Consider the following 17,495-nt stretch of genomic DNA (forward strand, 5'->3'; position numbering starts at 1 on the left):
CATATTCAGTGATATAGAAGATGTCCATATCATATTGTTGACTGAAAAAAGTTGTAAAGTATCATGTTTAACATTATATTGTCTGTGGAAACAGTGATAGAAGAAAGGAAGCAAGGAAAGAAAGAGGAAAAATAGACGGATGATAAAATACATTAAAAAAAGACAATGAACAAACCTCAGAATGATGATCTTCAAAATATTAATAATGGTTATCTCTGGATATTGGAAGTTAAAGGGATCTCTGCTATCCTTTAAATTTCTTCCTCTGTTGTTTGAATTTTTTATGAAAAACATGTCTTAGAATGAAGAAAAACTCAAAACAAGCAGAAGAAGAATTAATAGGAACATAGAAATAAAAGATTAAATAATTATTCTGTCCAAGTTTAATTTTTTAATATGGGAAGCATTTACATAATCTTCAAAATGTTTTATCACATTACCATGTGTTACATATTATAATCTTTATTTCTTTACTGTTGGCACATCTGCCTAAAATGTTTAGACCAATAATAAAATATCAGGGGACAAATTTTAAAATGGAATATAGAATGCTTAAGAGGTGTAACTTTAGTAGTATGTTTAACATATGTTTCAGTGGTAAGAAATAGCTGGTGATTACATTTTTGGCCATCTTATGAAACTGAAGTACTATAATAGAGTGGTCTGTATCATGGCTGATATTTTTAAACAAGCAGTCTAACTATATACATTCAAAGTTGCCTTTCAGACTACTCAGATTTGACAGTAGTAGAACTATAAATATTCAGATATCCTCACAATTTTATGTTGCGGATGCTTGTGGGCCCTGAGGCTACATCTTATAAATGCCACAGGTTATGTAAAAAAAAAAATTACCTGAAAGTATAAGCCATCAAAAGCTACTTACAAATGAATCTGCCACCTAACATAGCAGAGTAGATACACACAGTTTGCTGATGGAAGAAAATTTGGGAATCAAGCCAACAAATACTGTCTAGAAGAATGTGTTATTTTGAAGTAAGCGTCTTATAGTACAATACTCATAAAATGAAGACACTTTCAAAAAAGGGCAGTTCTTTGAAATAAGCCATCCCATTTTTAGGACAAAGCTGTTTTAGATACATAAGGTTTTTGTGTACTAATTTCTAACTGTAAATAATGTGTAGTGATATTTCGTATTATGACAGGGAGAATAAAATGTTTTCAGTATTCTAGTCAGATCTTTTAGACGCATGCATATTTTAAATTCTTTCATATAAAGTAAAAACACTAGAACTATTAAGACATAGTAACATTCCACACATAAACTAGATTTACATGTATTAGTAGAACTATGAGGCATGCTTCTTCATTTTAGTAAAATATTTCTCTCATTTTTAGAGTAACGAAAATTATGTAAAATCTGTGGTTGACATGATTACAAAAAAGTAAGTACTGTGTGATAAATTTAAAAATAACTTCTTTCATTTTTCTGTCCAATTACATGATTTTATTAGTGTCTTATTCTATTCAATGAGTGTAACTGTGCAGAAAAAATGTGTAGTTCTATCAATGCTGTGATGAAATGTAGCTTATAATTTCCCCCCAATTCTGTACGTCATCTACCTATTAAAGTCCATATTTGTCATGATGTTATTTTTATAGTATCTATTCTTCATAAAGTCCATGGCCTCCGAGAGAAGCCTGCTGGATTATTTTTAAAGCATTCTTGTGTTCTTTACTGTATGAGGTTACTTTCACAGCTTCTGCTTAGAATCTCCTGCTACATGCAGCCCAGGAGATGCAAGCACATGCTGATGAACCAATATGAAATTTTTTATCAAGCAAGTTGCTGTGGAGTGGACCCAGCCTTCCAAATCCTCATGCTTAAGTGGGCCATACAACTGGTGAGAAAAAAAAAAAAAAAGCAAGTCCCAGCAAGGAAGCTAGTGGAATGGGAAGGCAATGTGAGAACACACCGAGTAGGAAGGATTTAACTCTAAGTTCAGATACCAAGAAGGACTTTCTGGAGAACTTAATAATTGGACTGAGTCCAAGTGTAATTAGACATGTTTTGGGCAGACAGAAGGGGAAGAGAATACCAGGCAAATAGAATTGCTTGGGAAGGCAGAAGGGCCAAAGAGGGAGCGTGATACGTTTGGGGGAGGGACTCTAAGTACTGATATCTCCTGAATGTAGTAGATGTTTGGAATTAAGGAGGAAAGATTGACTGGAGATAAGGCAGGTCATAATGAGATCATGAAAAGCCTTATGATCAGTGCTATGCCTATGTGCTATTTGTGCTTCAAGCTAGGGTTGCCTTCAAGCTGAATCTGGCTAACAGACATGTTTGTTTCAGCCAGCAGTGCTTTGCTTTGCTTTGTTTTTTCCCTCACCAAATAGCTCTTAGCGGATGAAGCCAACTTACTCTAGTTAAAAGGATTCCAGTCAGTGACTGTGGAATGAATAGAATTAGCAGCTCACCATTTTGAAACATAAGCAATTCAGGCATATCCTGAAGTGACAGGTGGAGGGGAAGCTTTCAAGGAAGGTGTATCAGTCAGCAGCCCAGTCAGCAGCCAAATGGGAAACTCCTGGTGGTTCAGAGAGAGGAAATAGAGACAAGTTAATACAAAGAAATTGGCCAAGGGACTCCCCTGCTGGTCCAATGCAGGGGGTCCAGGTTCAATCCCTGTTCAGGGAACTGTTAATAGATCCTACATGCTGTGACGGGACTAAGACCCAGTGCAGCCGAATAAATAAATATAAAAAATAAAATTAGCCGAAAAAGTTTACAAGAGCTGAGAAAAGGAAAAGAAGAAGGAAGGAGACGGGAGAAACGTAAAGGAAGATGGGGTTGCACCCCGAGGTCTGAGGTCGTGTGTGTGGGCTGCTGTGCTGTGCTCAATGCTGGGACGCAGCTCTGTCGCTCCGGCCAGGCTGCTATCGCAGCACTGCGCTCCAGGCCGCTGCAGGAGACGTCTCCAGAAACCAGTCATATGGAGAACATCCTTCTCCTCCCTTCCAGTCTCTTTCCTTACTGCCTCCCACAGGACTACCTGGAAGGAGCAGGCAAGGGGTCTTGGAATGGCGGCTTGCAGACCCCCACCCTACAATATCTGGCACAGTGGAAGTGGGGAAATGGGGGCTGAGAACAGATGGATAATTATTAATAGTGGGAAGGGCTCAAGTTCCCCTTTCTGACCCTCTAACTGGTGGCAGTGTCACTGCAAGGTACAGAGTCAGACGATTTTGCCTTCCGTTATGATGCAAAGAAAATGTGCCAAGAAATAACTGTAGGGTGTACTTGGTCACCAACTTCAAAACAAAACAGAACGACCTTGACTCTGTCAATGAAAATTCAATTAACAAGTTAAGGGAAAAGAGAACTTTAGTAGAGCCAGATTAGGATTAAAACCCTGGAGACAGACTCTCAGAAGCTCTGAGGACTGTTTCTTCCCCCTGGTAGAAGTCAAAGGCACAGTCCGTTACGTTTTTGAGACAGAGGATCATACATCAAAATGACAGAGTGATGGTCTTCCTAATGTTCCCCAAAGATACATAGTCCAGGTGAGCGCATACAAAGTGAGTGGTAAGTCACTACAAGCCCTTACAGAGTTAAGAAAGGATACTAATCTTCTAAGACATTTATGCCAGAAGAAAGGGGTAAATATGGGTCTGTATGGATTAGCTGGCACTCCCATCTTTGAGGCGGTCTGGTTAATGTGTATGGAATGCAGAGGCACATGGTACGCTGGGGGAGAGGGTTGGGACAAAGAATTTTATGCTTAAATTTTCTTGTCCTGCCTTAAAATATAAATTTTATCTCATCAAATTTAATCAAGCCTATAGAGCTAAGCTCCAGTTCAGAGTATACACAGTGAGAGGTGAAAGTAATCTGGAGCAAACCCCCAGGATGTGGGACCTTCTTTAGGACAGCCGACCCACTTCCTTCAAAATGACAGTTGCATGGGGGAAAAGAAAGAAAGAAAAACTAAAGTGACTGGTGTAGATAATAAGCTTAAAAAAAGAAATAACAGATAACCAATTACAATGAGAGGATCTTAAGTGGATACTCACTTGAACATCTCATCCCCACCCCTCACCTTTAGACCCTGTACTTAAACTACTAGGGATTTGTGAATATCCACTGAGTATTATGTGATGTTAAGTAATTACTCTTAGTTTTGTGAGATGTGATACTGTCATGTCAGTACATAAATAAATGTCCTTTTACAATTTCACACTGAAGAATTTAAGAGTAAAATATGATCTCTATGATTTGTTTTAAAATTCTTAAGCAAAGAATGTGGACTGCATAGATGAACAAATTAAAAAATTAATGGTTGTTGAAATCAGGTGATTTGGGATTTGCATATTTTGAGTAATTTTCATAATAAAATTTTCAAAAATTAGTCTCTTCTAAATGAGCTTAACTGATGGGGAGAAAAGTTAAAACTAGCTTGAGGGAGACATGTTTGGGGAGTTTTGAGATGGGAGCAACTTGAGTGTTTTTCTGTGTGCTCAGGCGAAGAGGGAAGAAGCTGATAGAGCAAGGGCTGCGGGGGATTGGATACAAGGAGATATAGGCAGGACTAAGTAAAAAAAAAGATAAGAATGGGTGAAAGAGTAAGACAAAACTAGTTTGGACAAGGAAGGTGAAATGAAACAGTCCCCTCCTTAACGGTAGGTCTCCCGTTTCTCTGTGAGAGAGGTAAAGATCGTACGTTGAGAATGAGGAGTTAACTGGCAGCATAGAAACTTGAGAACTGTGTGGAAGGCTTGAAATACCTGATGGGTGTAAAAGGAGACAGAGTTGAGCAAGATTAAATAAAACACCGCAGATGTCTAGTTTTCCCCAAAGGAGATTTCCCAGGGAAAATGTTGCATTATACTCAAATCCTTAAAATGTCCTCATATCCCATGCCATCCTCTCAGTTGCTTTATTCTGAATAATAAACCGCTGTTCAGAGAAGACACGTTATCCTAAAATGACGTTAATCCATGCTAGTTTGATATCCTTATAAGCGATTCTTGACAGAATCAGCTAAAAAGAATACACAGGCTTACAAACATTTCCTGTGGCTATGACTACATAATCGCAAGCAATTGTTTCATGACCTTTAAATGTTGGTCAAAATGTTTAATACTCTCTGACAGTTATAAATGTATAGAAAAATGAAAAATATAGTAAAGCTAATATTCATCTACTACGCTGTAATTTAAAACGTGGAGACATGGAAAATGCTAAACATCACTAATATCAGAAAAATGCAAATCAAAATCACAGTGAAATATCACCTCATGACTGTCAAAATGGCTATCATCAGAAAGTCTGCAAATAATAGATATTGTTGAAGGATGTAGGGAAAAGGGAGTGCTTGTGCACTGTTGGTGGGAATGTAAATTCATGCAGCCACTAACTATGGAAAGCCCCCCGAAAACTAAAAGTAGAACTGCTGTATGATCCAGCAGTTCCGCTGCCGGGTATATATCTGAAGAAAACGGAAACACTAATTCGAAGAGAAACATGCATCCCAGTGTTCATAGCTTTGTTTGTAAAAGCCAAGATATGGAAGCAGCCGAAGTGCCCATCAAGAGACGCATGGATAAAGAAGATGTGAGATATATGTATATAATGGAATACTGGGCTTCACAGGTGGCTCAGGGATAAAGAATCCGCCTGCCAATGCAGGAGATGCAGGTTTGATCCCTGGGTCGGGAAGATCTCTCTGGAGTGGGAAATGGCAACCCACTCCAGTATTCTTGCCTGGAAAATCCCATAGACAGAGGAGGCTGGTTGAGCTACAGTCCATGGGGTCACAAAGAGTTGGACAAGGCTGAGCACACCACCACAACAAATGGAATATTACTCAGCCATAAAAAAGAATGAAATCCTGCCATTTGCAACAACATGGATGGATTAGAGAGTATTACACTTAATGAAATAAGTCAGAGAAAGACAATATCCTGATACCACTTACATGTGGAATCCAAAAAATAAACACACACATAACAAAACAGATGCACAGATACAGTGGGGGAAAGACGGGGAGGAGCGAGATGGAGCCCCACACAGCTGTGTATGAAATAACTAAGCAACAAGGAAATGCTGTACAGCACAGGGAACATAGCCTTTATTTTGTGATAATTTTAAATGGAGTATAATCTAAAAATGTTGAATCACTGTGTTGTACAGCAGAAACTAATATAATATTGTAAACCCACTGTACTTCAATTAAAAAATAACTAAATAAAACATGGAAATAATTGAGAATAAAGCATTTCATTTAGAAAATTTATTAAGAGTAGTTTAAGCATTGTTTGCCTTTTTCCTGTCCTATAACTTAAAATTCAGAGCGAACATTTTTTTATGCCTTGACAAATTGTCATACTCCTGAGTTTGGATCAGGCACCTACATTTTATCATTTACATTTTCAATGTCATGAAACATCTCTAAGTGTTCCTTTAATGTGAACTTTTGTGCCAGCATCATATCCTATGGGATATCCTTTCCGCTACAGTCGTTTTCCTCATTTATGTCAGGCAAGTTCACTTTCACTAAGCAGTTGTGGCTGCACATCCCAGGTCTCTGGAGAGAGAAGGTGTCAACATCCCCAAGGGTCTATGGTCTTTTAGTTGTATCCAGAGAAAGTTCCAGCGTTATCACTGTCTGCACTTTCATCTAGTAGCCAGTCCCCTCTTTTGGTTATTTTGTTCAGTGTCCCGTGGGTTTGTTTATTACTGGGAGACAAGGAGGCAACACAATTGCATGTTTTGCTGGCTCTCAGTGGCCTGAAAAATAGATGCATGGTGACCAGCTACCAGCAGACTTGAAAAGAAGTGACAAGATGACGTGCGTCTGTTATTTATGTAGTGAAGTTTGTACTTTATACTATATTCAGCTAATATTCCATGAAGACTTATATTTGAAAAGTGTTGGGAAAAACGTACATTATTTAATTAAAATGTCATAACTGAAATTCAAAGCGAGTACTGCCTATTTTGCACCGAATTCAAATCATGCATATAAACTCTGTCCTGCTTCCATTTTAATAAATAACACCATACCTAGATTTAAATTTCATTTAAAGTCACATTATTTTTCTCTTACGGAAAACCATTTAAAATGCTCTACCTGGTCTCTCATTATTTACCTTGATAGTACGAGATTTATAGTACAGCTTTTGTGAGCAGTATTTGATGCATTTTAATGATGTCCCTGTTGGTCTATAAATATTAACTTTTAAAAATGAAGAGTCTAAAAGATACTCCTCCAAATAATTGTGGACAAGAGTCACACTGAATCCTTTCTATGACAGTCTGATTTCAGGAGCCGCATTGCTATTTGGTAGGACTCTTATTAAACCAAAATTATGCATTTAAATCTTCTAACGTTCTTGCTCTTTTGCAGTTACCACATTGTGCTAACTAGTCAATTAACTTGCATCTGTTAGAGTACATATCTGATTGAAAACTTGAAAAATTCAAAGTACTTATAATTTTTATAAGAGGAACTTAATTTTACATTGTATATTGTAATTTTTTACATGTGTCGCTGACTTAGAAAAGAAATATTTTGGCTTAAAAAGTATTAGTTTTATGATGTCACTATCAGGTATATCGTGAAGTAATTCAGATCAAAATACTATATGGGTATACATAAGGAACTTCTTTTTAATTGTGTGATTTTGGTAAATCAAATTCAATTATACGCCTCCACTTCTGTTTATAGATTCAAAAGGCAGGTGACATCTGGATCCTTAGAAGTCATTTCAATACCTGCTTATTTTTATCCAAACATATCACATGCTGCCCGATCAACTGACAACTCAGAAAAATTAGAGAGGTATGATATATTGAAAAGTAGTATCCTTAAATAACTGGCTTCATCTGATAAAATGTTAGACTTAGCATATAGTAGTTAGTATTTGATGCACAGCGGTATGCTGAAGCCAGCTTCTGTTGTCTGGCACCTAAATCCTATTAATACCCCCCAGCGTTTCTATTTGCTGATTATCTGAGGCAGGTAATTTAGCCTTTTTTCCTTAACTTCCTCAACTTTCTAGTATGTATAATAAAATCCACACTATATATATGGGAAAGTCATAGTGAAAATAAAATACAGTCGTGTTTATGAAAGAATTCTAAAAAAAAGGTCTACACACATACAAAGGATTGCTATTGTTCGATTATACATGTGGTATGTATTACATAAAGTATAATAATTTGGTTCCTCAAAACTCAATAGAGCAAAAGACATTAAGATTCAGAAAAAGGTCTTATCCGGGAAGCTTATTGGCACTGGGTTCTTTTTTTAAGTAATAAAAGGTATGTCCGAATCTAGATATCTTTTAAGGATTTTGTTTTGCTTTTAATGACCCACATTTTACTCAGTTTTTAGAGTCTTAAAGCTGGGAGACATTCTAGATCCTCGTTTTCCTTCTGCCCTTTATGACTCCATCATCATTTCATTTTTAGATTCTCTTTCTACATTATCCCTCTCATCCCCAGTCCTCTGCCTTGGGCTTAGTTCAGACTATTGGAGATCTATTGGCTTCCCTTAATCCTAGCCTAGCCTGGCCTCCAATTCATTCTCCATATTCTAGCCAGAAGAATCCTTTTTCATATGAGATAGATAAAGTTTCCTGCATGTCATGAAGGACCCTTCATGAGCAGGCCCCGCTGATCTCACTCTCCTCGACTTCCTTTCCGTCAGCTCACAGTGTCCTCAGAGGCGGCATGCTCCCTCACACACCCACGCCTTTGCAGTACTGCTCTTCCACAGTGAATGCTCTACTTCCTTCTGCTCCGCCCTCCCCATCGTATTAGAAGTCAGCATTGTCAGTATCTTTATGTAGTACTTGTCTAATGGCTCTCAGTTTATGATTTTTCTGTCTTTCATGCTAGATTATGCGACCCAGAAGGGCAAGAACACGCTGCGTATTGCTCTCTGGAGCTTCAGGAGCTGACCTCGTATCTGTTGTTGCTTAGTCGCTATGTCATGTCCAACTCTTTGTGACCCCATGGACTGTAGCCCACCAGGGTCCTCTGTCCCTGGGATTTTCCTGGCAAGAATATTGGAGTGTTTTGTCATTTCCTCCTCCACGGGGCTCTTCTCAGCCCAGGGATTAAACCTGTGTCTCCTGCACTAGCAGGCAGATTCTTTACTGCTGAGAGACTAGGGAAGCCCAGCCTAGTATCTGGTTTAATATTAAATTAGTATAATGGTTCTTTATACTTTTATTTAAACAAGACCTAAGATCAGGAAGAATATTAACTTTATTATATAGATGGTAATTTGACTAACCAAAACATAAAATAAGTAGATTATGTTTATCCTGGCTTAGCAATGGCAGACACTATCCACTGAATAAAGTTCGGAAACCTTTTACTATAACTTTAGAACAAGCTATTCAGTTTTGCTTAACATAGATAGTATTTTCTGTGAGTAAAGTGTAAAAAAAGTTTGTTTTTAATTACTAAGATACGCTTATAAATAAAAATTAAATAAAATGAAAAATGTTAACAAATTTTATTATTTATCTCTAGTTGGAGAATCAAACAAGTATTAGATTTTTGTTTTTTGATGCTGTATGCCCAGCCCAAAGCTATGTATTATTTACAGGTAAGACCTTATTTAGATACATAATTGAAAGTGGAAGTATTATATCCTCCTTGTCTCCTTCAGTTACTTCCTTCCTCATTGTAGCCCTCCACCTGACTCTGCACTTAAAAAGTAGAAAATATCCATCATATTAAAACGCCAAAAGGAAGCTTAACATTGATTCTGTGTCAGTCTTCTTGCTGGGTCACTGTTAACAGAGGAAATTATAATTACATGAAGCAAACTGAAAAAAATTAGCAAAAAAATAAATTATATTACTTACATTTTTTCTACTCACAAGTATATTAGATTAAGTACACATATTTTGGGCACTTATGTTAGACATTATATATATATATATATATATATATATACACTTATCATTGCTATTCTGTGTTGCCCCATTTTATGAGTAACACAGCTCTACAGTGCCTTATGTGTTTGTGGAATAAATCAACTATATATAATTTGTACCTCCTAAATTCCTGCATGGTGTTAAATAATAATACCACATTTCCCAACAGTAAGTATATACCACACATGAGAGGGTGCACAGTTGTGACAGGAGTTTGCAGAATATCACTGGAGAATAGAGAGGGAATTTGAAAAAGGCCTGAAGCCAGATCTTCTCTTTTTACTGTAAAAAATGAAAATCCCTTTCGATTCCTAGTTAGAGGCAATGTAACAGAGACATGTACTCATCCCCTTTTGGAAGAGCACAATTCTGTTTCGTGCCCTGGTGTTGTGCCTGAGGACTTGCGCATCTTCCCAAATCATCTAGGAACCGCTCTTTATAGATTCCACATAATACACATTAAACTTAAAAAGGAAATTCTAAGTTCCTTTCCACCCCACCCCCTCATGGAGATCTATTTCTAGGCTTACTGGCACCATACTTCTAACCAGCTAGGTGGAGCCGAGAGGGCCCCCTTCCTTTGTCACCTCTTTGCCAAACACAATATTTGGCACTCAGACATGGCACTTATCAACTAAGCATAAAGCCAGTTAGTCTTAACCAAGAAACTAAATAGTTGTCAGAGTGAGTTGGACACAACTGAAGCGACTTAGCAGCAGCAGCAGAGAGTGAAAATGAACCCAGATGAATAGACTCTTCTGAAGAGGATTTAGATCAAATGTTACTTAATAGTATTTAGGAAAGAAACTGATAATCTCTGGTCTCAGAATTAGAAAATGAAAATTGACTAACAGGAAATAACCTCAACATGAATTGAACAAAAAATCAATCTACCACATCATAAAAATGCTTTTTTTTTCAGTGTATTCTATTGTATTTTCAATTTTCAAGCTAATTTGTTCCAGGGAAGCATCAAAGGTACTAACGCCTGTTTGTTTTTTTTTAAGCTGGAAGATGATATCTTAGCTAACAAGATGTACCTTACAAAAATCACAGATTTTGTACGTAGCATCACTTCAAATAATTGGCTTTATATTGAGTTTTCAGTTCTTGGATTTATAGGTAAGCAGTGGATCTATTTTTGTGGGGTCAATTTAGTACATAATAATTTAAAAGTTTTTAAGAACTTACCAAAGAGATTGTTACTCAATGGAAAGGAATGGCATAATTTCTATAAAGATACTATTAGTCTAGCAGAGAAATTAGATCAAGGATCTGAATTTCAGAAAATGTGTTTTAAACCAATTGTTTTTGTAGATAAACAGTATAAATAAGCAGATTGACATATATTCACATGTTATAAAAACATAAGGCAGCTACTACTTATTAACACTAGCTCTGAGTGTGACAAATATTAGCACAGTGACTAAGATGTACTTCTATTTTACATAGAAAAATACTGAAACTCAAAAAATTAAAGTTATAGAGGAAGGAATTTTAACAGGACTATTGTACTCTGAAGTCCTTTCAATTTCTAGTATGCTGAAGCTAACATGCTTAAAAAATGTAAAAACACATGAATTGTACCCAGCACAGAAAAGTTCCTAAAATTGTGCCCATGATGTATTATTTTTATCCTTCTTTTATAGACTTTCCTTTTGCTTCCTTCCATTTTTTTCCTTCCATCCTTCTATCCCGTTTTCTTTTATTTAACCCTCACTACGGGAGGCCAAGTTACCTAAATCGCTTCGTACTGCATTTCATCTTTGTTTACAAGCAGGAGCCCTTTTTTATTCTTCTGTTTAAAGCCCACCCCCTTACTTCTACCCACTCTCATGATAGGTTTGCCCTCAATATATTTCATCGATAATATACATATAAATACCAGATACCATGCAAAAGATTTGGTGTTCATTGTGTTTGTACTTATTTAAAATTTACATAAATGGTGATTTGATAAACATATTTCCGTTCCTTATGTTTTTGTCCACAAAACTAGATTTTATAGCTATCTATATGTTGCTTTATGTTCATTTTCCTTACTATTGGATAAGTGCTACGTAATAATCTATTTGACTTGTCCATTCCCAGAGTGGTGGACCTTGACTGCTTCTAAGCTGTCTGCTGCCACAAAGAAATGGAGTGATATATATGTGTCCTGGGATGGGATCACTGGGGTAAACATAGCCAGGTCTCACAAGTACTGCCAGATTGCTTAGCAGGTTGACTCTGTAGTATAGACTCTTACATGCAGTGCATCTGAGTTCCTGCTTCCCATATACTTGATAACATTTGATTTTATCTATTAAAATCTTTTGTTTGCCGTGGGGAGGAGAATAAAGCATTTCTCTGATTGCTAGTAAAATCCATCTATTCTTCTATATCTACCGCTTCATATACTGACCACTTTCCTCCCCCCACCTCCAAATTTTCTGTAAAGTGGTGTGGAATCCAATTTTAAAACTCTGAAAGTTTTTTGTTTTTTTTTCCTCAGCTTTGGTTACAATAAAGAGAAAAATTGTAGGTGACAGTGATACCCACTGAAAGCTTGGAGAGATAATTTTGTTGGTTTATTACTTTGAGAATTTTAAGTTCTTTTTGCTTTTCTCAGAAAAGCCAGGTAGTAGAAGGATAGAGAGTATTCACAAGAGCACATTGAGCAAGAAACAGTGTATATATGATAGTGAATTCTTATTTAAGCTTAAATCTATAAAGACTTCATTTTCTTTGTTATCATAATAATAATTCTGTTTTTCAGTATTTTCTAAAAATATGAGCTTACTAAATAGAATTTTCAGAATGCTGGCAATAGATAAAGAAAACAGATATTAAATCAACTATTTCTATCATTAAATCACTTGTTTTGGTTACTATATACATAGGTGCCTAAAATCCGAATACAACATATACTTGATCAAGTGACCCATACAGACTCAAGTCTTAGTGAAAAATGAAATGCCTACATCCTACTATCATATTGATTAGGTGGTTAGATGTGTTTTACACTGTTTAAGGTGAAAATTTACCTGAATCTTATACCTTCAGCTTTATTTTCAAGTTAAAGATGCAATATGTTAGAAGTAAAATGTAATGAATCATACTTTCGTTCAGTTCAGTTCAGTTACTCAGTTGTGTCCGACTCTTTGAATCGGATCCATGAATCGCAGCACACCAGGCCTCCCTGTCCATCACCAACTCCCAGAGTTCACAGATTCACGTTCATCGAGTCGGTGATGCCATCCACCCATCTAATCCTCTGTCGTCCCCTTCTCCTCCTGCCCCCAATCCCTCCCAGCATCAGAGTCTTTTCCAATGAGTCAACTCTTCTCATGAGGTGGCCAAAATATTGGAGTTTCAGCTTTAGCATCATTCCTTCCAAAGAAATCCCAGGACTGATCTCCTACAGAATGGACTGGTTGGATCTCCTTGCAGTCCAAGGGACTCTCAAGAGTCTCCTCCAACACCACAGTTCAAAAGCATCAATTCTTCGGTGCTCTGCTTTCTTCACAGTCCAACTCTCACATCTATACATGACCACTGGAAAAACCATAGCCTTGACTATACGGACCTTAGTCAGCAAAGTAATGTCTCTGCTTTTGAGTATGCTATCTAGGTTGGTCATAACTTTTCTTCCAAGGAGTAAGCGTCTTTTAATTTCATGGCTGCAATCACCATCTGCAGTGATTTTGGAGCCCCAAAAAATAAAGTCTGCCACTGTTTCCACTGTTTCTCCATCTATTTTCCATGAAGTGATGGGACCAGATGCCATGATCTTAGTTTTCTGAATGTTGAGCTTTAAGCCAACTTTTTCATTCTCCTCTTTCACTTTCATCAAGAGGCTTTTTAGTTCCTCTTCCCTTTCTGCCATAAGGGTGGTGTCATCTGCATATCTGAGGTTATTGATATTTCTCCCTGCAGTCTTGATTCCAGCTTATGTTTCTTCCAGTCCAGCGTTTCTCATGGACGTACCGTGCATAGAAGTTAAAAAGCAGGGTGACAATATACAGCCTTGACGTACTCCTTTTCCTATTTGAAACCAGTCTGTTGTTCCATGTCCAGTTCTAACTGCTGCTTCCTGACCTGCATACAGATTTCTCAAGAGGCAGGTCAGGTGGTCTGGTATTCCCATCTCTTTCAGAATTTTCTACAGTTTATTGTGATCCACACAGTCAAAGGCTTTGGCATAGTCAATAAAGCAGAAATAGATGTTTTTCTGGAACTCTCTTGCTTTTTCCATGATCCAGCGGATGTTGGCAATTTGATCTCTGGTTCCTCTGCCTTTTCTAAAACCAGCTGAACATCAGGAAGTTCACGGTTCATGTTTTGCTGAAGCCTGGCTTGGAGAATTTTGAGCATTACTTTACTAGCATACAGTAAATCTTTAAGAATCATAAATACAAAAGAAAATAACATTCTTATTATCTAGTGCATAGATTTTTTAACTGGATATTTGTATATATTTTTAAAAAGAATCAATGTAATCATATACCTGTTCAAATATTGAAATAATACTCTATTTTATTCAAAATTAAGCACTACAAGTAAAAAATGTAGTATCTTGATAAAGTTCCATGTAAATAAGCTTAAAAATCTTCAGTTCAGTTCAGTTCAGTTGCTCAGTCATGTCCGACTCTTTGCGACCCCATGAATCGCAGCACACCAGGCCTCCCTGTCCATCACCAACTCCTGGAGTTCACTCAGACTCACGTCCATCAAGTCAGTGATGCCATCCAGCCATCTCATCCTCGGTCGTCTCCCTCTCCTCCTGCCCCCAATCCCTCCCAGCATCAGAGTCTTTTCCGATGAGTCAGCTCTTCACATGAGGTGGCCAAAGTACTGGAGTTTCAGCTTTAGCATCATTCCTTCCAAAGAAATCCCAGGACTGATCTCTTTCAGACAAATCATAGTTTCTGAAATACTAAGTGAAAGGTTACAGGTCCTAAAGTTTCCATTTTATTTATATATCTTGCAGGTGGTTTAAACAGTTGATCCTCCTTAGTTATCAAAGTTAATTTCCTGAGAGTATTCACAATTCTAAACTTGCTTCTCGGAGAAGGCAATGGCACCCAACTCCAGTACTCTTGCCTGGAAAATCCCATGGATGGAGGAGCCTGGTGGGCTGCAGTCCATGGCGTCGCTGAGAGTCGGACACGACAGGGCAATTTCACTTTCACGTTTCACTTTCCTGCATTAGAGAAGGAAATGGCAACCCACTCCAGTATTCTTGCCTGGAGAATCCCAGGGACGGGGGAGCCTGGCGGGCTGCCATCTATGGGGTCGCACAGAATCGGACATGACTGAAGTGACTTAGCAGCAGCAGCAAACTTGCTTCTTACTTGTCCCACCAAAAGTGGTAATTCTTAATACTGAAGCAGATATATGATTTTGCTCCATCATCCTCCAGCTTCATTAATGCTTTAAGCTTTGCAAGGAATAGATATATTTAATTTTTAATATTTTTGTACTCTTTCCTATGTTAATGGAATGAATAACTATATATAAGGTTATGTTTTGATATGTGGTATAAACACTGAAGAGTTATTGGGCTTTGTTTATTTTTTCTCCCTAGGAAAGCTATTTAAATCTGAAGATTTAACTGACTTTGTACGCTTTTTTTTAATGTTCTACAAAGATAAACCTGTAGATTTGCTCTTGGGGGACATTTTTCTGGTAAAGATGTGTACCCCAGGAGAAGCTCTTGTGAGTATTTCTTTACTCTGTATTTTTATATCTCTGATGTAATTACCTAAATTTTGTTTATAAATTTTAGTGTATAGATTTTTTTAAACTGGATATTTATATATATTTTAAAAAAGAATCGATGTAATCATATACCTGTTACAAGTATTATTTCAAAGTATATCACCTAAGTATAAAAGATAAGACTACAAAATTGTTAGAAGAAAACATGGGAAAAAAATGTTTAGGACCCAGGATTAGGTGAAGAATTCTTAGACATGACAGAACGCTTGATCCATTTTTACATGTTGGTAAATTGGACTTCATTAAATTAAAACCTTTTGTGTTGCAAAATTTACTGTTAAGAGAAGGCACCACAAGATAGGACAAGATATTTGTAAATTCCATGTCCAACAAAGACTTGTATTCAGAATATATACAGAATCCAGTTGAAAAATAGGCATAAGACTTGAACGGACTCTTATCAAGGTATTTTCTCCCTTACTGCAGTAAGCAATGAACTCAGCTTTGCTTCATCAAGTTATTTGAGTGGTTATTTTGGGCAAGCAAGAATTTGATAATACCATCCTACTGAAACTTTTATTAATAGAGTAAAGGTATTACTATATTTCTTATATTTTAAGTCCTCAACTAACTTTATCTGAAGTTTAGTTTCAAATTAACTGTACATTATTTAATGACTACGTTTTAAAAACAATTTTTAATACAGTATTTTCCTACGTGTTAACATCAGTATAAATGAATTTAAATAAGCCTGCTATTTAACATTATTATGCACATAAATTTGAGATGTATTTTAATGAATTTTATATGTATACATTACATAAATAATGATAGCTATCATAATAATTTTTAAACTATTTTATTGATGTATAGTTGATTTACAATGCTGTATTAATTTCTACTGTACAGCAGAATGATTCAGTTATACATATACATATATATCTATATATACACACCCATTCTTTTTCATATTCTTCTTTCATTACGGTTTCTTAAAGGATGTTGAATATAGTTCCCTGTACTATATACAGTGGGACCTTGTTGTTTATCCATTAAATATATAATAGTTTGCATCGGCTAACCCCAAACTCCCATTCCCTCCCTTCCCCACCCCTTCTCCCTCTTGGCAACCACAATCTGTGATCCATGTCAATGGAGTTTGTTATGTTTTGTAGATAAGTTCATTTGTGTCATATTTTAAATTCCAGATATAAGTGATAGCATATGATGTTTTTCTTTCTCTGTCTGACTTTCTTCCTTCGTATGATAATCTCTAGGTCCATCCATGTTGTTGCAAATGGCATTATTTCATTTTTTATGCCTGAGTAATATTCCATTGTATATATATACCACATCTTCTCAAATGCTTGTTTTAAATAGGGGTGATACAATTTGTATGGAAATACAAAAAGCCTCGAATAGCCAAAGCAATCCTGAGAAAGAAGAATGGAACTGGAGGAATCAACCTGCCTGAATCCAGGCTCTACTACAAAGCCACAGTCATCAAGACAGTATGGTACTGGCACAAAGACAGAAATATAGATCAATGGAACAAAATAGAAAGCCCAGAGATAAATCCACACACCTATGGACACCTTATCTTTGACAAAGGAGGCAAGAATATACAATGGAGTAAAGACAATCTCTTTAACAAGTGGTGCTGGGAAAACTGGTCAACCACTTGTAAAAGAATGAAACTAGAACATTTTCTAACACCCTACACAAAAATAAACTCAAAATGGATTAAAGATCTAAACGTAAGACCAGAAACTATAAAACTCCTAGAGGAGAACATAGGCAAAACACTCTCCAACATATATCTCAGCAGGATCCTCTATGACCCACCTCCCAGAATATTGGAAATAAAAGCA

At 36.7% G+C, this 17,495-nt stretch overlaps 1 protein-coding gene across 1 annotated transcript in view; it reads left to right on the forward strand.

The window, feature by feature from the left end:
• The window catches only part of MGAT4D (MGAT4 family member D), a 50,924-nt gene that overhangs the window by 25,793 nt on the left and 7,636 nt on the right, over positions 1-17,495 (forward strand). Inside the window, exons 5-9 of the mRNA XM_069558329.1 lie at positions 1,360-1,406; positions 7,695-7,808; positions 9,512-9,587; positions 10,929-11,043; positions 15,491-15,621. Of these exons, the coding sequence (XP_069414430.1) occupies positions 1,360-1,406; positions 7,695-7,808; positions 9,512-9,587; positions 10,929-11,043; positions 15,491-15,621 (483 nt within the window). The remainder of the gene's footprint in view (positions 1-1,359; positions 1,407-7,694; positions 7,809-9,511; positions 9,588-10,928; positions 11,044-15,490; positions 15,622-17,495) is intronic.

Source organism: Ovis canadensis, chromosome 17 (assembly GCF_042477335.2).
Source record: "Ovis canadensis isolate MfBH-ARS-UI-01 breed Bighorn chromosome 17, ARS-UI_OviCan_v2, whole genome shotgun sequence".
NCBI lineage: Eukaryota > Metazoa > Chordata > Mammalia > Artiodactyla > Bovidae > Ovis > Ovis canadensis.